A 22,415-nucleotide genomic window follows, 5' to 3' on the forward strand; every position below is an offset into this window, starting at 1 on the left:
AGAGAATCCGTTCTCTCCCTCCCCCCTTTCTTGTCTCCTACCCTTCCGTCATCTCACTAAAGGGAAGCTGCGGAGCTAGCCAACCATACGCACTCGGATCCGAATATGCGAGGCACGCACTTACACAACCATTGTGCACTGGAAGCTTCACTTCAAGGCGCAGCTTTTGCACGAAAGACAAACTGCCTGAAAAAAATAACGAAACAGGAAAGATCGTCAACACTTAGTCAACAACGAGAAAAAGAGCACTGCTTGTCACGATCATTGCGGCACCACCGTGGTGATGTAAACTATTGGGCGAAGTTTATTTTTAGAGCCTTCGGTGGCTTGACGCGCACATCCCTGCTTTCCACAAGAAGGCGTCAGAGATGTCACGACAACACTTAGGGGCATTACATTACCGATACAAATAAACAGCCGTCGCGCAGTACCCACCTTTTGCGGCGTCGAACAGTTGGTACGGCGTCGAATACCCATAGTGGTATCCTTCGGTCTTCCAGAATAGGCCTTTCCTACTGAACATCGCGATGCGTACAGTCGTTACCTGACTCTAAACATGAACATGTCACCCCCACAGTTACCACCACATCCGCATCCGTGTTGCAGTTTTCTGATGTGTGGCTACAGCGTCCAAAGCCCCATCATCGTCACTGCCTTCCTGCACAGCCCAATCGGCCCAATGGTTTAGCGCAGCAGGCGGACCATACAGGCGGACTGGAGACGCGATGCCGTGCGGTACATCAGCCACATAAGGGTGGCGCTAGCCCCAGATACTTTCTGCTAACTTTATGTGGTTTCTTTGCTACAGACGAGGCACTACTGTGCCGGTTGCAAGTTTTCCCGACAAAAGTGTGCTGCGTCGTTTTCTTGCCCCTAAGAGTACCAAATTATCATGGCTCGAATAATTGGCGATTTCGATTTCGGTTTCGGGACGGCGAATTTTTTTGAGTACTCGACGCCTGGCGGCCTTCTTCAGAAACTAGGACGCACCTGCTTCCATCTGTCGCCTATCAATCAAACTACCACCGGCAACTCCCCGCGGTTTTGTGTTTTTGCGTGAGTGATCCGGAAAGTGAGCGCACTTATGTATCGTTTTTCCAATGCCAGGCGCTCCCTTGGCGTTTTAGCGATCAAAAAGTTCGTCAAGTGAGAGCAACATAAATTCGACTATTTACGTAGTTATGAACACATTAGTCAGCGTTTTAATTGCCGCCTGCGCTGCGGCTTTTGCCATCTTTCACACCTACCCCGCTCCGCCGAAATCGCCTCTGCTTTACCAGTGGGAAAAAAATGACGGTGGTTCGTACTTTAAGTTTCAAAACTACGAAATATTTTTCAAAGGTGAGTTTCTGTTTAGTCTTGTCTTGCTGAACGGGCAAATGAGTGCTACGCCCTTGCGGCTTTTGATGTAAAGTGACCTTGTAACTGTGTACAAATTTAAGCGCGCGGCCCGTTCGAATTTGGAAGTTATGTTGGAACTGTCCCGCAACCCCAACTTCTTACTGCAGTAGCAGTGTCATAGTGTAAAGCCGGAGTCGACGACCGTTGTTGGCGTTTTAAAATTTCGGCAAAACTGAAGACAGGTTCAACACAAATTTCAACACTACCGGAATCGCTCTGCCCAGATTCCGCCTTACGTATTAGAATGATATATCCGCTTTTAACGAAATATCGCTTATAACGAAACCAGCTTCCTACCTCAAGGATTTTCTTATAACGAGGATTTGCTCCAAAAGGCGCCTGAAATTACGTTTAAGGGAGTTGGGAGGACTCCTTGGTGGTAAAATTTTTTGCTGGGGAACAGCTACAGTATTTATGCTAATCTTGTCCACTTTTGCTTGTGCTCACGTATCATGTATTATAAATTTTATAACTTTTCCTTAACTTTCTGTTGTATAGATGTTAAAGGAAATCCAGAAAACAAGGATGTGCTGCTCTGCCTTCATGGCTTTCCAACATCAAGCTTCGACTATTACTTGATTCTGCCATCATTGAGGAAAATATTTGGCAGAGTTGTGCTGTTTGACTTCTTAGGGCTTGGCTATAGTGATAAGCCGGTAAGTACGCATTGTCCTCGTACAATATAAATGCTATCAACTTACAGGCATCTTCTGTGAAAACTATACATCAAGCATTGCCAGTGGGCAGCGATTTATCAATAAGGTGACAAGCATTCACTAACCACACGAGCCAAAATGTCTACCTACTACATGATATGCGACAAGAAGCGTTTTCTGGCCAGCCGATAAAGAAAAAGGCAATGCCTAGCGTTGCGTCGAGATAGAGTAGTTGTCTTTAAAGTTCTGTCTAGTGGGATGAGAACTGTCAAATACTGCTGATCATAGAACACTGCCACTGTGGTCTTCAATGTAGCTGTCGGACAGCAGTGTCTGCCCAATTCAACAGTATTCTGCCAATGCTCCGAAAAAATTTAAAAGTTGAACTTATATGAGCAGCAAAGAATGAACTGCAGTGCCACATTTTTTCAAACCAAAGTGAACAATTAGCGGTTCCCACGAAATGTCACTTTGATCAGTTACATGAGTACAGTTCACTTTGTGTGCACAACCTTAATTGCCTTTACTAATAGTAGTTGGAACTGACAGGCTAAAGCAGCACGTCTTGCAGTCAAACACGGTTCCATGTGGACTTCCATACAAGTCAGCTCACGCTGTTTGGCATACACTTCATCCTAAGTACCACTGAAAAGGCGTTTACGTGTGGTAGTTTGTGACATTTTCTAGGTGTGCAGTTCTTTCAAAGTAGAGCTATTGTACAACCTAGCCAGCACGTAACAAAACCAGGCTGTAGCATGGCTTTTGCTTAAAAACACAAGTAGACTTTTATTGCACAAAAGTGCATGTGACAGTCAGTTAAAGCCTTAGTCCGTAATCGAAATGAATTTGTTATCAGCAGAATTTCGAAGTAGCTCAATAGTTATAGAACTTAAAAGCACCTCTTTGCTGAGTGAACGAAGTTACATTTTGTCGCATCCGAATCTATGGCTTTGAAAGTACTAAATGTGAAAATAAATGGTAATAGCATATTTACATTAGCACCATAGACGTCGTAACATAGCCTGAAACCAGCCAGGAGACAGCTTAATTCAGCCAAAAAAATAAATTCTGCTTCAGTGTAACTTGCAGAACTGAAACAGCTGTCCCATGGGGCCGGCTTTTAGCAGGGTTAGCCAAGTCGGAAAGCTCAGACATAGGCTGGTAGTGAAAACATGGAAGGATTGAGGAGGGAAGTTTGGAGCCATTCACTGCTGCAAGCTTACTCAGGTGTGTGTCGGTGGCCTTTGCTTCTTGTTTTCAGAGGTTCCACACCTACTCTGTCCTCGAGCAGGCCAACATTACGGAAGCCCTTGTGACGAAATTGGGACTACGCAAGCTTCACGTCTTGGCTCATGACTTTGGAGACACAGTAGCTCAAGAACTGCTTGCCAGGCAACTGTACGGTCGCCAAGTTTCTGAATCTGTTCGAATATTTGTTGCCAGTTTACTTATGTATACTACTGTGACCAATACTTTGGTCCAAACAGGAAGGCTGCATTAGAGAGGCTGTCAGTGCAGATGCGACAAATGATGGCAGTCAGCAAAAAAATGACATATGTATAGAGAACTGGGTAAAATCAAGGCAGTAAATGCAGTTTGTGTGGTCAAACACACAAAAACAATCTATAACTAGAAAATATATCAGCCACAAAGTGGCAGGATTCAAATGTTTTCAAGGGCAAGCAGTTCCAGTCAGTGACCGTTCAAGGAAAAAGAAATTGTTCAAAACTATTTTTGTTGTTTGGTGTGGCAAGCTTGGGGGGAGCTGAGGTTAATGGCTATGACTGACGAGTCCTCCTGGCTCAAAGTGGTGTTATGGTGCAAAATTTTCTAGCACAAGAGTGCTAGGTGCCTTACCTCGCAAGATCACCTCAGTTAACATGAAGCCTGTAAATTTACCTAGCAGCGCAACTACTTCGAAACTAAAAATGGCTGGTTCATTTACCGTGCTAGGCATAGTAGCTGCTGTATTTGCCCATGGAGAGAGCATTAGCTGCACAAGATGCACAGAGGGCTGCAGTATGGAGACAAATTAAACTTATATATAGCCGGTTTTGGCTTATGTAACTTTATCTCCTCATGTTTGTGTCAGTCTTTTTATACTTTTTGCCAGAACAAAAGATTATTTTGATATCATCTTGGAAGAAGAGTAACTCATTCATAATTAATCTGTGTAAAAATATGGCCACTTGGACATGCACAGGTATACTAGAGAATCATAAGGTTACGTATAGTGCAGTGTAATGGAGGCTTTGCAGACTGCTGAATTGCATTTACGGATACCATTTGAGAATTGCTGCTGCAGGATGTCTGTACACGTTCAGTCTCGCAAATTCAAATCTTAATTTTGCCCTCGATCACCTACACATCCTTTCGACTTTCATAGCACAATGACGGGAGCATGCCTCGAGTATGTGTGATACCAATGTTCTGTACTTGCTTTTCAGGGAAGGTTCTCTACCGTTCCAAATTGAGTCTGCGTGCCTCCTAAATGGCGGTACGTACGTACCGCTTATGCATGCAACTTTAGTGCTGCATTATGGAGGTGCATGACTTCATGGGTTTCCTTCTTTACCCAGGCATTCTACCCCAGCACCATCGTCCAAGGTGGTCCCAGAAGGTAATGCCCACCACAAGCATGTGACCAAAGTGTATGGAAGAGAAGCATTTCATTAATCAGTCTGAGCTACCTCTTGCAGATTTTGAGACTGCCCATTGTCGGAGTTGTGGCATCCAGGTTTATGAACCACTTGGCCTTCAGAATTGCGTGAGTTGTGTCGTCCGAGCTGTAATTGTCACCTGACTTTGAGTGCTTGGGTTTGCAAGCTTTTAACATATGAATGCGAGAACGTTGGCTAATCCGTGCCCTTTTCCAACAGGCTTGCTGATGTGTTTGGACCCAACACAAAGCCGACGGCAACGGATGTCCACAACTATTGGCACCTTGCCAGATTGAAAGATGGCTACAGGGTGTTTGGCTTGTGAGTACTTGTGTTAACAGTAACTCATTTTTCATGAAGAAAGCAGTTTGAAACTAGTGCACCTGACAAGAAGTCAGGATAAACATACTGAACAAACAGGCACTTTTGCAATACGCGTAAGCAAAATAGTTGTAGCAGTTGCAACAGATATAACCAGCTCTCTTTGTGCGAGAAGCTACGTACGTAAGAGGCTACGTAAAATGTACATACTGTGCTCATTTTGAGCATTTTGGAGAATCAAAACAATTGAGCTGGACATCTGTAGTCGAGTGTATATGTACAGGGTGTTTCACCTAACTTTAGCCAGCGTTAAACATATGTCAATGCACTCCAAGTTGACGCAACCAAATGCATGTTGCTCACTTTTGTATGTAGTTTCTCATGCTGTTTTTTGTATCCTGCTTTTAATTAGACAATTTTAATTAGCAACTTCCGAACCAACGAAGCTAGGCAAGAAACCCCAATTAGAAAGTCGAGCGGTATGCAAAACGACCGAATAAACAGTTTCTGTATTTATATCTATTAAGTATCAGCTTACTGAGGATGCCTGCGAAATGGAAAAAAAAAAAAAAAAAAAAAAAACACGTGACGTGTTGGCTTGCGCGTCATGATTGCAGTGCTCCCAGACGTTCTGTGCACAAACTGCCATGGGCGCGCTGCCGCTTAAACAGCAACAGGGCAGCAACGTAGCCATGGACTGTGCCATTTATGCCAGCGATGTGTTTCTCACACGACTGTTCGTCATAGTAGTGGTAAGCAGACGCAGCGGTTATCGCTTGTGCTGCCGGAAGCAACAGGTTCGTCATCTGCCCTCTTACTTTTTAAGTGGCTGCGCAACTATGATTGTTTGTACGCGGAACGTTTGGGAGCACTGCAATCACGACGTGCCAGCGAGCAGGTCATGTGGTTTTGCTTGTGCATATTTCACGGGAATGTTCAATAAGCTGAAAAATGCTAATACTTAACAGATAGAAAGACAGAAACTGCTTATTCGGACGTTTTGCAAACCACTCTGCAACTTTTTAACTGGGATTTTTTTTGCCTAGCTTCGTTGGTTCAGAAGTTGGCTAATTAAAATTGACTAATTATATAATTAAGCAAATATAAAAAATAGCACGAGAAACTGCGTACAAAAGTGAGCAACATGCATTTGGTTGTGTCGTCTTAGAGTGCATTGACATATTTTTAAACTCTGGCTAAACACTAGGTGAAACACCCTGTACTACATCTATAGGAACAATTTTTGCTCACATCATGATTAGTATCATATGGCACCTTCAAACACACATGTACTATTTATGTAACGATAACCCCTTGTTAACGTGGAAATCATCACACGCATAATAACTCTTCCTGTTGCTTTGGTTTTAGATGATAGTATCTCAAACAAGAGAAGTAGTTAGACAGACATTAAGAGTATTATTGCACAAACATTGATAGAAGAAATGAGAAAAAGTATGCTCTTGCGAAAGATGGGTTCACTGCGTCTAATAAGTCCTTAATTTTTTAGTCCCAGTGTGCTTCCAAATTCTGTTTGCGTGTTGTATCCCATAAAGAAATAGTAACAGCCTAAAAACTGCATGCGCAACACGACCACAGCAGGACAGAAAAAGACGACGCTGTCTTTGCGTAATCTTTTTACATGCTTCTGCGGTTGTTTTGTGAACACAGTTTTAAAGCAAAGCTTTGTACCTCTACCAGCCCACGGTTCGTTCGTGGCGTACGGGACAAGAAACTGTCAATGCGTCAGAGGAGGCGGCGGCGGGGGAAAGAGGGGGGGGGGGGTCGGTGTCGGTCACTAACGGAGCACACCGTAGATGGCGTGGCAACTTTACCCAGCGTTCTTCACATACCGGAGCTGCTCACCTCGGCGGTCACGTTGGCGAAACCATTCCGTCGGCTTTGTCGCATGCTTTAGCAACGGTTGTTTTGGGCCTGTTTTGGCGCAGCTTTGCGTCCATTGCGCACTTCCTTCGCACGGCTTGACTAATTTGTTCGACAGCACCTCCTGGCTCGACGGAATTATATGGTCATACGGCAAAGATACGTTAAGGATTGGTTTCCAGAATGGAAAAACAAAATATAGAGACCACATACAGACATCTGGCCGCTAGAGAAACACTACCTTTTGCGCACTGCTTGCCACAAATGGGACTCCGTTTTCTAAATTGATGGATACCAATTCGGTTGTGTTTTAACAGGTATTACAAAAGGCGAAAGGAGCAACTGGTTCTGATAAATAGCGATTATGAAAGCCTCCTCAGCTTTCTTGCAACTCTCAAAGTTACTAAACTAACTAGTTTAGATCGGTATAAATGGGAATCATTAAGCTGGATTGTGCCGCCATTTGTCCTGTTGATTCAATGGTGGGCAATAACAGCTCGCTCTGGTTACCGCTTTTGAAAATTGAAGGGTGAAGCCCCTTACATTCCCATGTCTGCACCCTGGCTATTGAGGGTCGGTGCCATCCAGATCTGACCACTTTTTATTTAGACTAAAACAGCCGCCTGTTTGGAAAATAATATGGCACTTTAACTTACTTCGTCGCATGAAAACAGTGTAGAGCTTTCGTCACTTTGTCACACTTTTCATTAGGCTTTTTGTCAGCATCACCCTCCTCGCCAAAAAAAAATATGTAAACACTGTCGCACTTTGAACTATTTGAGATTTTAAAGGGCATGACCAATTTTTCTAACTGGATTTTCGTGCTTCCTGTTTAGAATCCTGTCCTACATTGATGAAAGGTTCGAGAATGAAGAGAGGTGGATCGGAGCTCTCCAGAGATCTGCCTCCAAAGGTACCTAATTTGTGATAAACAGCGCAAAAATGCCACTGTGGAATCTGCCAAATATCAATCCTGACCTTATTTCTTTTTCCCCTCGCATCTTTTCTTAAAGTTCATGTGATCTATGGTCCAGCCGATCCCGTGAACCCACCACCATTCCAAGAGCATTACAAGTGAGTCTCAGTCACTCTTATTTTGTATGTAGGTATTACCCCACCTTACTGAGCATTGTTAAACTTTGGCAATCCTTTGAATGTACATGTGGCACTAATTATGTTTCGAATCTACTTCATCTGAACAGCGAGGAATTCCTTACCAAGAACATGCGCACCACCATCAATAAGAATTCTCTCTACTGCTCTCTCTCTACTGCTCTAACCTCAGTTTCCTAAATTTGTTGCCTGTTTGATTGAAGCACATAGTTTGGCATTAGAAGTAATAACCTGCAATTGTCAAAGTTGACCACCCAGGCACTCACATGCATAATCTTTTGCACGCTGCCAAGCATCTCAGTAACAAGAAGTGGTCACCTGCAACATATATAGCTGGACAAAGCAATAATAAGTGTCTAAACTCTATCCGCTGTGCGTCCTCCACTTTTACTTTACACATGGGCATTGAAAGTGCTGTTTTGGAAAAAGGGGGAAAATGCCAGAGGTGCAGAATTAAATTCTGTAGAATACGAACAGTAAAAAAAACAATGCATACGGGTTTGAGAGTAGTGGTTGGACGGTGAAAGCCACCTCTTTGTGCCTTGTTCCATTGCCTTGGCTCTAAACTTGGCTTAGAACTTGTCTCTGAACTTGTGCTTTTGGCTTGTGTCCTCAGGAAGCTAGTGCCGGGCTCCAGCATACACATTCTCCACGAGCACATTGGGCATTACGTACAGCTCGAAGCGCCAAAGGATGTAGTCGCAGCCTACCTGCCGTTCCTCGAGGCTAATGGCGTTGACACCAAGACGATTTCCGTTGCACTCCCCGACAGACTCTTGTAGACGTGCGCTTGCTTTTTGTGATTGTTTTTTACAATTCCGAGTGGCTTCTCGGAGCCTTTCTTTATTGCCACCAGCAGTTGAACTGCGCAGTGCCTTTAGAAATGCTCTTTTGTGATATATTACCATGGGACAAGTGCCTTAATTAGTAGCACAGTCTTCCAATGTATGTGTGAGCTTCAAGCATGATCACTTTGCTGTACAAATTACGACAAAGTATCAGTGAAAACCAGTATTTTACAACACTTAACTGGAAATGTACTAAAGAAGGCCCACGTTGAATACTCTAGTTACCAAATTGCATTCTATGACAATGTGCTGCGGATAGTTCTCACTAATTTAGTTTTGGTGGACAGACTTTTTCCCACTGAGTCCTTCATGCGAGTGCCATTTCAGGAAATCATAACCACTTTAATAGCTCGCTAAGGCTAATACCTAAAATGTATTGGTAAGCCAGAGTATGGCGGCGCAGTGGTTTTTCTATTTTATGTATTCTCTACATTCCTTTACATAATGTGCCACTTTAATCAATGCAGTCTCTCTCTTTTTGTTCTTTTTTGCTTTTTTTTTCCACTGCCCATTCTAGGGCAGTACATAGGAGTGTTGCAAACTGAACAATGAGCGAAGCGAACAAACTTTTGTGCTATCAAAACTTAGTTGTAAATGCTGTACAAAGATGCTCACTGATGAAAAGTCAACTATGCAATGTACCAATGTTATTGTTCTCACTTTAGGACAAACGTCCCTGAGACCAAAAGGAAATAATCTTTTAGTTTTTGCAGTTAGGCTATGCTTCCTTTGTGACACGAACGTTTGAGCTTTTGTAAAGTTAGTTCGAGATTGAAACTGTCTGTTCTTGGGGTGCTTGGGGTGATAGTAGTGCAACAATTCTCATCTGCTCAGTTTGGAAGCATACACAATGCAGCCGTAACATTTGGAAACTTTTAGTTACTATAATGTAATGACTGACGGTGGATTTTCAAGCCTTGAATAGCATGAGAACATCAAGCAGTCTATTTCCAGTTGTTACTATGCGGGACAATGTGTTGAAGTGAGCTTGTACCTGAATGCTTCTTAGCTTCAGATGATCTGTAAAATAACTTAATTAAGGTAGCCGTGCTGGATGGGTTCAGGCCTTAAAATATTGTATTTTTGTACTCGCAAAAGAAAAGCCAGTGCAGTTTTCGTTTTCTGTGTGTTCTTTTATTTTTTTGATTGCTAGTTTGACCAATAAACAAGCACTTTTCTGACATTTTTACGTCTTTTTCACTGTATCAGTCGCACACATACTAAAAAGAAAAACAGTATTCTGGCAAGGTTTGCATCCATGTGCTTCTGAAGTGAAAGCCATTTTTTGTACAACTTAGAACAGTTAGCACAATTATGCAGTCCTGTGTTAACTGTGCTTTTTTTTATATACAGTTGAACCGCATTATAACGAACACTGATATAGCGGATTATTGGCCATTGCAAACTAGATACGAACTTGGGGGTTGGTCACACTTCATTTCAGTGGCACTCATTCCTTTTATAATGAAACCGAAACCACGAGAGCCGCACACTGTATCGGCTGTTGCGAAGAAATATTTCATCCCCGAAGAAAAAGCCACCAAACAGAGATCACATCCTTATTCAAATAAATAAGAACACCGGCCTGTTTTGCCAAACGAACTTTGTTCTGATGTAACCTCACATTCTCATGTTCAGGTCCATTTAGTTTGAAATGCCACAAGAAGACAGATAAGCATCACCTTGTTTATAGTGGCTTGGGAGCCTAGAATAATGCATTTTTATAACTAGGATTTTTCTGCGAGCCAGAGTGCCGATTTGTTAGAGACAATTTTTACCCTTACTGTTAAAACAAATATTGGAGATAACCAACTAATTTACTGCCCAACACTACTTCATTATAATGAGGTTCGACTATATATCAACAGATGATTACATGAACATAATGCGATTATTCAGCACTGGCTTACCTGACAGCTTCTGCCTCCCCCCACTAATTATGATCAATTATTGTAATATCTATCAGCCAATGCTGTAATTGCTTCTCTTACTGTTAATGCTGCCCAACTGTATTTGCACCCTCTTAAATAAACGCAAGCATCGGTAATGATACTGGCATGAATATGACGAACACACCTTCTCTGCAACGACTAACGCTGCACATTAAAAAAAATGGACAACCAAGGGATTACTAATTTGTCACAAGGCCAATGTCACTGACAGATGTTCAGTCACAGTGAAAGGCACCCTTTGCATAGAGCTGCAGCTGCTTGTGCAGAATCCTGGTCTCTTCCCTGACAAATGCAGCCACAGTGTGAGAGCAGTAGTCTGTGCTTGCGGGAAGTGGGTGACGGTAGTCACACAGCATGACTTTTAGCAGCGCCCTCACCAGCTGGCACTGTTGCCCATTGAGCTCCTGTTCCACAGGCCGGAACAAGAGGTCGCTCCAATCTGCTCTGAAATGTGCAGGAAATGCAGCAGTTGGTTTCAATATAACCAGCTTCTTTCGTCACAAAGCAATAAATGAGACATCCTATTAAACAAAGCTTAACATGCATGCTGCTGTCCACTGATTTAGCTGGCCTGTTTTTTTTCTTTGCCAAGAATGTGCGAACAGTGTAAGCCTGGATTGAATATTTGGCAAACAGTAGGCTGATTTTACAATATCAAATACTTAGAATCAGAGACTCAAATGTTTATATATTAACAACATACAGACAGTAAGCAGTTTCTTAGAAAACGGGATTTAAGGTGCCAGAACAAGTCAAAATGAACAGATGATTTGAATGTTGTGCCTCAATACGTTGTCTGTTGTTTTGCCTGCCTGTACGATTATGTATTTGGTTATGTTCTCGTTGTAGCACCTCCCACTCCTGCTTGGGCCATTTTTGTGGCCCGCAGTATTTCGAAAATAAGAAATAAAAGGGCGCGACAAAATTCTGCATGCTATGACACAGACCGCATTGGCAGCCATGTGCTAATAAGGTAACAATCGCATCAAAGTTTGTTATACTGAATGTTATCAGCATGTTATACTGAACGTGAAAAATGCAACATTGAACAGAAGCAATAAACTGTTTTATTTGCATCGTCAGAGCAGTAATATAGTTCTGTTTTCAACAAACCAAACTTTCTTTTAAACTCTGATGCATCGAAATGGTAAGCTATACGTGATACATCACTCAAAATAGTAGTGCCCATAACTTTCAGGCAAATGATGCTGCAATTACATAAAGCAGTTTGGTTCTTAAAAAAAATAGGCAGTCGTAAGGTGAAAAACTTCTTAGGACAAACCTGCATCCTAGAGTTAAAATTGGTATTTAGGGTCCCAACCACGGAGCAAGATATAAAGAGGAGCGCCGACTGTGGCCCAGAAAAAATCTTTTGCTCGGGCCGATAATGTCCACGCGCCGTCGGCCGCCCAGCTTTCCCTTTGCTCTCTTCCTCCTTCGTTCGCCCTCTCATCGCTGTGCCTCTGTACATAGCTCTTCCCTTCTTCGCTCTCCCCAGAGGCATCTTTTCTTGCGCAGCGACGTCTGTCTTATGCCTGTCCTACTATGCAGGAGGCATGCGTGCACGCGCGGAATTTAAACGCCCGTGCGCGGCCGCAATAGACGGCGCAGATAATCGCACGCCGCCGCATACATGGCGATCGCTTATTCCCGGAACGTTTAGTCTGACATTATGAATATCCACTAAAAATATTGCACTAACCCAGCACATGTAAGACGCAACTGAACGGCGATGACTTCAGAAGCACCGAAGAATGAGCAAGAGTAATATGGAACGCCACAACAAGCTTCTGCTTACGACGAATCGATGCAGCGCAAAGGTTACCCTCTGTTGTTATCCCGCTCTCCGGCCGCGTGCTTAATTATTAATGCTGCTTCTGCGCACGAACAACGCTTACGAGGGTCGCCCGGAGACTCCATCGGCAAACGGCAATGATGCACATTTCTGTGCCAATGACTGAATTGGACGGCTGCCCTGTTGTATCAAGTGTACAAAAACACTGTCAGCTTGATAAGGAACCCAAGAATATCAAACGCATACTTCATTTTAACTCATGCCGCAACTTACCGCCCGATGTTCACTGCCGCTGTACGGTCGTGTTATCTCGTCGATAACACCGCGGTCTCCAAATAAAATGCTGCGATTTGTATGGCTGCAATTTTTAAGTGCGATGCACTTTATAAGCGACCCTGAATCCGCCGTCCGCATTGCTCCTCCTCCTCTCCCCTAGCAACGGTGCGAGGAGCGGAGAGGAGCGTCCGTAGCAACGGCGCAGCGACGTCACACCCCACGTGACCCGCGCGCGCTCCGCCTCCCGCGCCGTGGCTGCGCGCGCCCGCGCCGGCTCCCGCACCGCTCCTCGCGCCGTGACGTCACACTCCCACGTGACCGCGCGCTGGCGCCTTTGCGTCTGCTCCCCCTCTCCTCGCGCCGTGACGTCACATGCTCTGCAGCTGGCGCGCCTCTCCCCCCGTTAGGTTTGCACTCACCCTCGGCGCGCGCCTCTCCCCTCGCCTGACAGCTCCCCCTCGCCGGTACTGCGCCTCTCAAGGCGATGGCAGAATTACTACGCCGTGTACTCTCGGCGCAAGAAATGCATTCGCACTTCCTCACGATTCCCTTCGGGGAGGTAGGGGCAATTTTTTGGCCTACCGGGGTTCCCGGCGTTTTTTTTTTTTTTTTTTTCGTTTAGCGGTTGACCAGCAAAACAACCGGCTCGTTAAACCTTTTCTTTCGGCGAGTTATCGCGAAATGAAGGCTTGTGAAAAGACCGCACTGTCAGGGACTTGATCTTGAGCAGATTGCTACGTCGCGGGCAGTCGCGGGTGATGTTATCGCATTTCTGTTCTTTTCTGATGAGCGTGTAAGTGCCGGCCCGTGTTCTAGACACACTCTGTTTTGGACGCAAGTTGCGAACTGCGAGAAAGCTGAGGGAACTTTTATAATCGCCAGTGATCAGAACCAGTTGCTCCTTTCGCCTTTTGTAAAACCTGTTATAACACAGCCAAATTGGTATTTACAAAACGGAGCCACATTTTCGGCAAGCACCACGCAAAAGGTAGTGTTCGTATAGCAGCCATATGTTTGTATGTGGTCTCTATATTTTGTTTTCCCGCCATGCAAACCAATCCTTAACGTATCTTTGCCGTACGGCCACTCAATTCCTTCGGGTCCGGGTTACCCGGAAGGTGCTGTCGAACAAGTTAATCAACTGTGCGAAGGAGGCGCGCAATGAACGCGAAGCGGCGCCAAAGCAGGCCCAAAGCAGTCCGTGCCCAAAACTACCGTCGCCGAAGCAGACGACAGAGCCGACGAAATGCGTTCCGCCAACTCGCCCGCCGGCGCACGGGGAACGCCGGCCGCTTAGCCGTCGCCGGCTAAGGTCCTTACTAAGGTCCCTTTCGCTGCGCCATCTACATTGTGCTCCGGTTATGGACATTAAGAGCCCGCCGGAGAGAGCGAAGTCGGCGCTCCTGTTTATCTTGCTCCGTGGTCCCAACATTATTTGGCACGATAACGCTCGATTTCTAATCAAAACTCAAATATTTGCACACTCTAGTAGTTGTTCAAGACAAATTAACTTCTTCATTCTTAACTGCAAAATTTCACAAGTTCGCCCATTGTTTGAATGTAATGAGCACACAATGGAGTCATGTGCTACACCCTACAACAAGGGTTCATAAATCGCCCACCTTACAATAGCATCACGGGAACACATGGAATGCTCCGCACATTTGTAACAGACTATGAGCAACCAATATTGTGAGTGGCAACTTCCTACAAGTACTGCATTACTGTGATTATAGTGATGAACTAGGCTACAGAACCTAAAAACTTTCCTACTGGATATTTCAAGACATGATTAGTGAAAGGTTTTTCACAACTGCTTGCTGCAGATGAAGTTCAATAAGCATTTTGAACAGTTACGGCTGTTTATACTCTCCCTATTCATCTCATGAGTAGCAAATGCTGATAGAGCATGCAGTGAGTTTCAGCCAATCTGGGAAAGGTTTGTTATGCTGCAACCAAACACACCTCAGCTGAGACACAGTTTTGTATATGAGATAAAATTTTGGTCCACTCACATGAATTTTGAACACAAGTGGTTGCTTGCAGTCATCAGCACACAGGACACAATCAACTTTTGACATATTAAACCCAACCAACTGAATTCTGCCGTATATCAGTATCCATGGTAGCGTGAAAATAGGGAGTTTTAGCTAACCATTTTCGACGGTCCGCTCTGGTATCGGCGGCTCGCTCAGTGCGACCGGAGCCAATGCCGTTCACGGCCAAGCGCGCCACGCATGCGCAATGGCGCTCCCGCATGCTATCGGAGCGGAGCGGACCGTGAAAGACGGTCAGCTAAAACTCGCTAATGTATGATAAAACCAGAGTGAGAAGTTTGCGCATACCGACAGAAATTATGAGGCATTTGCGATATCAAACTTCGGATCTCAAACTGGCATGTAAAATGTGGAGATGCTAAATGGTAACAGCGCTTCGATTTCAAGAGGACTGCAGTATGTTAGCATTATTAAAATATTGCCTCTTTTTAGGCTGTTTGGAGAAGAGGTCCTCAAATACGAGCAAAAAGGTATGTTGATACTCAAACTGCAATCAAGTGCCACAACAGGCTAGTAGCATGTTGCTGAGGAAAAAGCAGCTTCGTTTCAAAGCACAAGCAACATCTAGCTAAAGACCACTCAGAAGGTAGTTTGTAGGAAAGGGAACGCTATTGACATATATACCTTGATGCACTGGGATGCGACAGGACTTGCACAGTGATCTTTCCGTTCCACGTTAATCCATCCGTTGTGAAGCCAGAAGTTTCACTGAAAGATACAATACTTGCAAAATGAGATTAATGAGGCTGCTTTGTGTGAAGTGCAGAAAAAACAAGAAACATGAAAGCTTAATACCTGATAATGTTCTTCTCCTCTAGAAAGGCCAGCTTTGAAGTGAAGTTAGGTATGTTCTGTTTTTGAGAGCTCAGCTTGCACAGGTGCTCTGTAAGGGGGTTGTGAACACAACGATTAAAACATGGCATGCTTCATCCCTCCATGATTTTTTTTAGACACATTTCATTATGTGTAACTAAGTAATGATGGCAGTACTGTCATTTCATCTCCAGAGCAAAGAGGTTGAACAGGAGCTATGAAATGCCTTACCTCTTGTTATCGTAACGACGTCGTTTGGATTATCTGCAAGAACAAAGCCGTACTCCAAAAACAACTTCTTGTTGTCATGTGAGCCGTAGCTTATGAAAACTTGATCACCAGGCTCATAGCTATTGTTTGTGACTATTTCGAAGTTGGAGCCCACAATAGCAGTTTGAATCTGAAAGAAAAGAAACGATATCTATTAAGTGAAAAAGCAACATTATGACGCTGTTTCCCTTCCAGAAGTTCCTTTTCTGTAGGCGGCAATTGCTAGCAAGGTCCCCGCCCCCTGCCATAGCTAATATCACTATGCACTTAATTTAGGGCATTGTAACCTGCTGCAGGGATGTTTTTTTTTTTTTTTAATGAGGGTAGGTATATCATAAAAACTGCAGGAAGTGGCACAAGAATGCTATCGTATTAAAAACTAAACTTTTTGATCATAATAAAAAAAACACTTTTTTCGCAGCCCTTTCAAAAGCATTAAAATTTTGGAAGCCACGGTTATGAAATGAAGCTGAAAATAAATACGCCACAGCAATTTAGGACTGGTACATTTATGTCCATTAGTACAAATTGTAAATGGCTAACATAAACCTGGCTTTCTGAGAAGCACACCTTTTAGCCAAAGTTATGTGACTTTGTTCGAGCAACAATGCTCAGTTAACACCTACGCGCCGAAAAGTTTGCTGGGACAAAGCAGGGAAATTTTCAGGAGACACCGTGGCGCACCCTATGTCTGCTTACGTCAGCCTTCCAGTGATGGTTCAGGCAATCCAGAAACGGGGCCAAAGCGCAGTGGTCGTCTTCCCAAAGTGAACGACGACTGGAATGCCTGAAAAAGATGCAGCGTGTATTCACAGCTGTCCATGCCCAAGCAAAAAGTTTCCACGAGAAGTTCTCGCAAAGGCTCAAAAGCTTTGCATCATCCACCGCACAACTCCCAAGCTGAGTCTGCAATTTCAAAAAAGAGCTTCGTATCTTCGACACTTGAATGTCCGCTTTCCTGCGCACTGCATCTGGGAGGCTTGCGAGCAGTTTGGTTCCAAGGAACACGGGCGTCGTGTAGGCAGCTGGCAAGCTGTCTATGAAGAAGCGCCACTCGGAGTCACATCCACGAAGCTTTTCGCTCATGAGGAAGACAGTCAGCACTTCAATTGGTGTTAGGTCTTTGTGATGCCTGCAATGAGCGAAGGCAAGTTTGTGGGAACCAATACATTGCAAACAGCTTCAAAATGGTGAGCGTTCAGATCTGTGCAAAGGAAAGAGCGACCTGGTCAGGAAATGGTGCAAGGTGCCGGAGAGAGCAGTCTCTGTGGTTATCAGCAGTCGAGTTGGTATTCGTAGAATTGTGTGTCCAGCTGACAGCCTCTGTAGCGTCATAATGCCTCGTCCAGTTTCTGAAAACCAGGGAATAAACTTTCAACCCCAACCCTTGACACAAAGATTAAAAACAAAGGCAGAATTGGTGGTATGGCGCCAAGACATCAAAGGTTGATGCGGATAAATGTGAGACCTTAGCACTCGCGAGTGTGGCAAACTGGATGAGTTGGTGTGCGTTCACTGTGACAACAGCACAAAAGAAGACGAATACTAAAAAAAAAAGGAAAACGCAAGCATATTTTTAGCGCCTTGTCGCTGTTTTTTCTTTTCACGCCCTTTTTTTTTTTTTCGCGATGAACTTAGTGCTCAGTTGTGATCGTGGTCCCCAGCAGCTGTCGGGAAGCTGAAGAAAGTAACAAAGCCAGCTACACCGGAGGGGAGGAGGAGATCAAATCACTCTGTGCGGGCATATCGCCATTGGAATTAAAACTGTGAAAACCTTAATGTTAGAGCTCTGTGTTAGAGGCTATGTGAAAGAAGCTGGCTTGAATAATAACGTTCCTGTGTGGGTACACACAAACAACCTAAAAGGGCTCAGTCTGCACCAACAGACAAACACAGGTTCATTTAATTATTTATTCATTTATTGAATAAATAAATAAATAAATTAAATGAACGGCGTTCATTTATTGTTTGAACAAAGTACGAAAAAAAAAGAAGGCTGACCTTGGTACACTTTTCTCCCCGCCAAAATAACAGGTAGGTAGGTAGGTAGTTATTTGAGCGGAAGGTCAAAGTTGGGGAGGCGGAAGGGGAGGGGGGGGGGGGGGGGGGTGGTCAGTATGTATTGTAAGGAAAGGGGCAGGCCCCAGCTAAACCACCAGTGCAGGTCACTCTTAACAGAAGAGAGTAGTCATGATAAGCAGTAACAATGATTAGCAGTAATGATTTGTCTATTCGTTTTTATTTGGCGCCATCTAAGGAAGCTCTAAGTTTTGCGAGATACTTCAAGAAATGAGGACAGTCCGACAAAGGGTTTTTGAGGTCTGCTCCGATAATAGTTTACTTGAAAATTTCACCAGTGCGGGGTGAAGGGAAAAGATCCGCTAGTATTCCTTATGAGGCATACATTAACGTTGCATGTGTACCGTTTGTACCATACAAGTTCTTACAGCATTACGGTTTGTGCCATATAACTCCTGGCAACACAGAACCTCACCGGGAAATTCTCGAAGACAGAGCTTCGTGTGTTGATCGAAGCCATTTGCCACCATCCACTTCACAAGATTGACGTTTACGCTCTCGTCGCGCAGTGTAGAACTGCTTCTCCGCCTCACTTTTTTTCTGTGAGTGCGTCCCTTTTTAGGCATGGCAAATAGTGAAATTGCGAGTGATCGCACCACTCATGAACGAAAAGTGACATATACAATACTTCAACCACAACCACTTCAACATCCAACGTGGGGCCCCATGCTATGTAGTGCGCGGGTATTCGGCAGTTTCGGTTTTACAAGTCAGGGTTGTTCAAGCCCAGCTTCAAGTCTCAAGTCTGCATCAAGCAACGATTTCAAGTAACGTCATATTATAAATTTTACGTACTAAAACAGAAAGATAGAAACTTAAAAAGGTTGTTGAATGCTGTTGTGTGTTAATAATTATGTTTTGTAACACAAAAGTTGACAATTATTTTACTTTCATCGTTGGCTTGCTTGCGGTGTTGTTGAACAGCTCGAAATTAAGCCAAGCCAAGCCTAATACTGTTCTGTTTTGCTCGCGTGTAGGCGAGTTCGTTCGCGCCCGTCGTATGCTGATTATTAGAACTGCAGTTCGCTCGTTCCTTCACAGCGGGCATGTTTAATGGGTACACATCTATGTCATGCACAAGTAGCATTAAGCATTTACCTCACGACCACCCCTAACACCGCTCATAGAGAGTGAAACCTGCATGCAATTTCCTTCGTGTGCCGCGCGACCGAAATCGAACGCGTCGCCGCCGAACTTCGACGTCCACTCATCATGGCTACGTCGGCTGTGGCCATGAAGTGGCTGGAGCTGCTGGAAAAAGAATTCGACCGTGCTTACCTGGACCTGGACATTCTCTTGGGCGAGGTGGATGAGGAGCAGTGCGACATCACGTACGAGGCTCGGCGCAGGATGTCTGCCCTCAGCAGCGCCTTCGCTCAGCTTTGTCACAAGGCCCAGACCGTGTTCGAAACCAACGAAAAACTGGAGGTCAGTGCACGCTTCTCGCTTTGCCGACAGCGTTGACGCCCGGTTGTCGCCCCGCCCGCCGGAATTGGCCTTCAGCGTATTGGGAGCTGCCGTTTGTATCTTGGGCGTCTTTTTTGTTTCGCGGTAACTTGTCACACGCATTGTGAGCAAATTGCGAGCCTCGGTAAGATTGGAGCGCGCATCACTAGCACTGTAATGAGCGCTATAAAAAAAAAAAATTCTTGCAGATGTTGTCGGCTTTGCGCCACGCTGTGATGTGGCCTCTTCCGATTACGAAAATACTTTTAGCTTCTGTCAACGTAGCGAGAAAATGTAGCTGGTTCCAGCTGGTTTGTGGTTAAATTCCCAGCTGGAACCAGCTAAGACCAGCTGGGTATTTAACCATAAATCAGCTGGGACCAGCTACCATTTTTCTTGGGATGTAAAAGTAAATTTGCTGGCCCTATACTTCGTAGACTTCATATCGACACGGAACGCTAACTGGCCTTGACATGCTGACGAAAGGCAGGTGTCGGCGCTTTCAATTTTCACTTTTTATTTTTGTGTACCAAAATTAGATTTTTGCGCACGTCCTTTTGCTTTTATTGCTTTCGGTCTCAGGCAATCAGTGTATCGGTATTTTTTCATTGGCCGGAACTAAAATTCCCCCTCTGGGAGGGGCAGCGCGAAAATATTTGAAGCCTGTTTAAAGATTAAACACACAGTAGACGTAGTTCAGATATGCAAAGGAATAAACCTAGTTAACCTTGCGTGTCTTGCTTTTCGCTTTCATGCATATGCTAGATTGAATCTACAAAAATCGGCGTGGTATTTCTGCTGTGAGGCTTTTACGTAGAAAATGTTGGCAATGAAGCCTGCAGCACTGACGTTCCAACACAGGAACTACGCATAGCAACTGAAAGTGAACCACCAGAGAGTGCATGATAGCCAGGAGGCTTCAGTTGAGGCTGCCGTGTGTTCCAAATTGGAGTCAGAAATCGGAGCCACACACACTCACTCACCTGGCCAGCTTGTTTGAGGAGAACCTGAACATTACTCGAGGTGCACAGCTAAAAAAATTGGGGGTGCTTCGCGCGCCGAAGCAACACCTAGCCATGGTGGAGGGCTCTGGATCAATTTTGACCACCTGGGTATCTCCAACACGCGCCATAATCTTGCCACATGGGTTTTTATCTTTTTTTCTACAGTAACCGACCATTTTTTCGGACTCCAAAAATTCGGTAGCTGGATTTTTCGGACTTTCCCGATGAACCGGCAGTTGTCCCATAGGAGTAATGGCTCACAGATTTTTCAGACTGCTCTTTTATTCGGACTATTTTTCGTTCCCCTCCAGGTCCGAAAAATCGGTCCGCTACTGTATATCCAGAACACAGCTACCACCCCTGGAATCGAACCCACATCCTTGGGCTCAATAGCACACCACCTTAGCCACTGAGCGAGCCACCAGGGCAGCTGGAAGTAGCAGTGCTGAAGATAACTAGAACCAGTGAAGAAGAATGTAAAGGGATGGGACTTGTACTTCGTCTTCAATTTTGTGATGCCAAAGAAATATTCATGCTACTTGCAAGGCAAGTGTGACTGAGACATTAACAATTTTCAGGTTCCGCATTGTCGCAAAACATGCGAAACAAGCCATACAAAGCCATATGCTAAACGACAAGCAGCAGCAGCGTTTCACGTCTCAGTTCATAACTGCTTGGAGATTTGTGTAATGAATTTTTATGCTGTGGACAGGCCTACATATATAGGGCTTATAAGCAACCTGTGCAATGTGGCAGTGGTGGTGCAGTGATCAATGAACTGGGAAACTGTTGTCGGAAGCTTCCTGGCCACGGAAGACGTTCCTCTGTTTGCAAGCCGCGTTCCAGTTTTGATACGTTGAAACGTTGGTGCAAAGTGCTACAATTAGCTCCACCAGTCTAGAGAGAACGCAAGGCAATTGAGTCAAGACGCACTAAAAGCAAAATGACGTTTTGACTACAAAATCCAGATACATATGTCTCTGGGGAGAGGACTATAGTTCATCTCACAAGCTAGCTGCAGCAGTGTGAAGGCTACATTGTTATCAATAGTGCGCCCACTGAGGGCGCCTAATCCGGCGTGAAGGGGGTCCTGAAAGGACACTCCCTTCTCCCCTCTCGGCAAGTGGCACCGCACGGCCCTGGCACCTTTTGTCGCTTCCTTCGCGGTGAGTTGGGCGCCCTGAGGGGGACAACAATGTAGCCTCCACAGTGCTGCAGCTAGCTTCTTAGATGAACTATAGTTTCACTCCTTGAGGACAGGGTGATATTTGTGGTATCAGCGCACCGCACTTTTACAGATTGCATTTGCGCACGATGGTGCTAATATCGGAAGGTGAAGGTATTGTGAAATGGAGAATACCTGTCTTTCTACTGCATCAAAGTCAATCAAGAAGCAGTTGTGCAGTTATTATTTCTGCACTTTAACATAATTCGGATGTACCACAAACTTTGCGGCTGTTGAAAACACCAAGAAAAACAAACGGTGCATGTGAGTTGGTTTTGTGCTCAGCAGCATGTGCTGCTCTAGCAGTAGCAAATGTCACTCACTTTCGTGTTCTATCCAGCCAGGATCGACGTGGTGCATAGCATGTTTAAGTTACCTAATCGTTGATTGATTGATTGTGGAGTTTAACGCGCCGACGCAACGCAGGCGATGAGGCGTGCCGTAGTGGAGGGCTCCGGATTAATTTTGACCACCTGGGGATCTTTATCGTGCGCCGAAATCTCGTACACACGGGCGTTTTTGCTTTTCGCCTCCATCAGAAAAGCGGCCGCCGCGGCCGGGAATCGAACCCGCGACCTCGTGCTCAGCAGCGCAATGCCTTAGCCACTGAGCCAC

The 22,415-nt window shown here is 44.8% G+C and overlaps 4 protein-coding genes across 7 annotated transcripts in view; 2 read left to right on the top strand and 2 right to left on the bottom strand.

The window, feature by feature from the left end:
* Nucleotides 1–892, bottom strand: part of LOC144152170 (DDB1- and CUL4-associated factor 6-like) — a 29,587-nt gene extending 28,695 nt beyond the window's left edge. Inside the window, exons 1-2 of the mRNA XM_077683386.1 lie at nt 436–892; nt 125–186 (exon numbers count right to left, since the gene is read on the bottom strand). Of these exons, the coding sequence (XP_077539512.1) occupies nt 125–186; nt 436–523 (150 nt within the window). The 5' untranslated portion in view covers nt 524–892. The remainder of the gene's footprint in view (nt 1–124; nt 187–435) is intronic.
* A 140-nt stretch (nt 893–1,032) lies between these two features.
* On the top strand, nt 1,033–10,066 carry LOC144152173 (mesoderm-specific transcript protein-like). Its single transcript, XM_077683391.1, has 10 exons — nt 1,033–1,341; nt 1,900–2,057; nt 3,319–3,455; nt 4,505–4,554; nt 4,637–4,677; nt 4,757–4,824; nt 4,937–5,038; nt 7,759–7,835; nt 7,936–7,996; nt 8,652–10,066. Exons 1-10 carry the CDS (start codon nt 1,182–1,184, stop codon nt 8,815–8,817), a joined length of 1,020 nt encoding a protein of 339 aa, XP_077539517.1. The 5' UTR covers nt 1,033–1,181; the 3' UTR covers nt 8,818–10,066.
* LOC144152171 (SET domain-containing protein 4) lies at nt 9,996–18,807 on the bottom strand. 4 transcript variants are annotated; one of them, XM_077683390.1, is made up of 7 exons: nt 18,541–18,807; nt 17,272–17,398; nt 16,746–17,178; nt 16,008–16,176; nt 15,759–15,846; nt 15,588–15,671; nt 9,996–11,279 (listed from the first exon to the last, which is right to left on the bottom strand). In XM_077683390.1, exons 1-7 carry the CDS (start codon nt 18,689–18,691, stop codon nt 11,051–11,053), a joined length of 1,281 nt encoding a protein of 426 aa, XP_077539516.1. In that variant the 5' UTR covers nt 18,692–18,807; the 3' UTR covers nt 9,996–11,050. The 4 variants fall into 4 exon arrangements, with proteins under 4 accessions (XP_077539516.1, XP_077539514.1, XP_077539515.1 ...); XM_077683388.1 differs by having other exon boundaries at nt 15,588–15,686; XM_077683389.1 differs by having other exon boundaries at nt 16,731–17,178.
* A 265-nt stretch (nt 18,808–19,072) lies between these two features.
* Nucleotides 19,073–22,415, top strand: part of LOC144152377 (Golgi-associated PDZ and coiled-coil motif-containing protein-like) — a 30,083-nt gene continuing 26,740 nt past the window's right edge. Inside the window, exon 1 of the mRNA XM_077683645.1 lies at nt 19,073–19,553. Coding sequence (XP_077539771.1) covers nt 19,338–19,553 — 216 coding nt within the window. The 5' untranslated portion in view covers nt 19,073–19,337. The remainder of the gene's footprint in view (nt 19,554–22,415) is intronic.

The sequence above is a fragment of the Haemaphysalis longicornis genome, unplaced genomic scaffold, assembly GCF_048455015.1.
Source record: "Haemaphysalis longicornis isolate Haplotype H1 unplaced genomic scaffold, Haemaphysalis longicornis Haplotype H1 scaffold_9, whole genome shotgun sequence".
NCBI classification, from domain to species: Eukaryota; Metazoa; Arthropoda; class Arachnida; order Ixodida; family Ixodidae; genus Haemaphysalis; species Haemaphysalis longicornis.

What these genes read in the sequence shown, in the direction of transcription:
- LOC144152173 (XM_077683391.1), top strand. Translation starts at nt 1,182, where the DNA reads ATGAACACATTAGTCAGCGTTTTAATTGCCGCCTGCGCTGCGGCTTTT. An exon ending in CACTTGGCCTTCAGAATTGC is followed by an intron (nt 4,825 to 4,936) that starts GTGAGTTGTGTC and finishes CTTTTCCAACAG; the next exon opens with GCTTGCTGATGTGTTTGGAC. An exon ending in GGCTACAGGGTGTTTGGCTT is followed by an intron (nt 5,039 to 7,758) that starts GTGAGTACTTGT and finishes CTTCCTGTTTAG; the next exon opens with AATCCTGTCCTACATTGATG.
- LOC144152171 (XM_077683387.1), bottom strand. Translation starts at nt 18,691, where the DNA reads ATGCCTAAAAAGGGACGCACTCACAGAAAAAAAGTGAGGCGGAGAAGC. An exon ending in CTGTCTTCGAGAATTTCCCG is followed by an intron (nt 17,399 to 18,540) that starts GTGAGGTTCTGT and finishes CCTGGTTTTCAG; the next exon opens with AAACTGGACGAGGCATTATG. An exon ending in CGTCGTTACGATAACAAGAG is followed by an intron (nt 15,847 to 16,007) that starts GTAAGGCATTTC and finishes ACCCCCTTACAG; the next exon opens with AGCACCTGTGCAAGCTGAGC.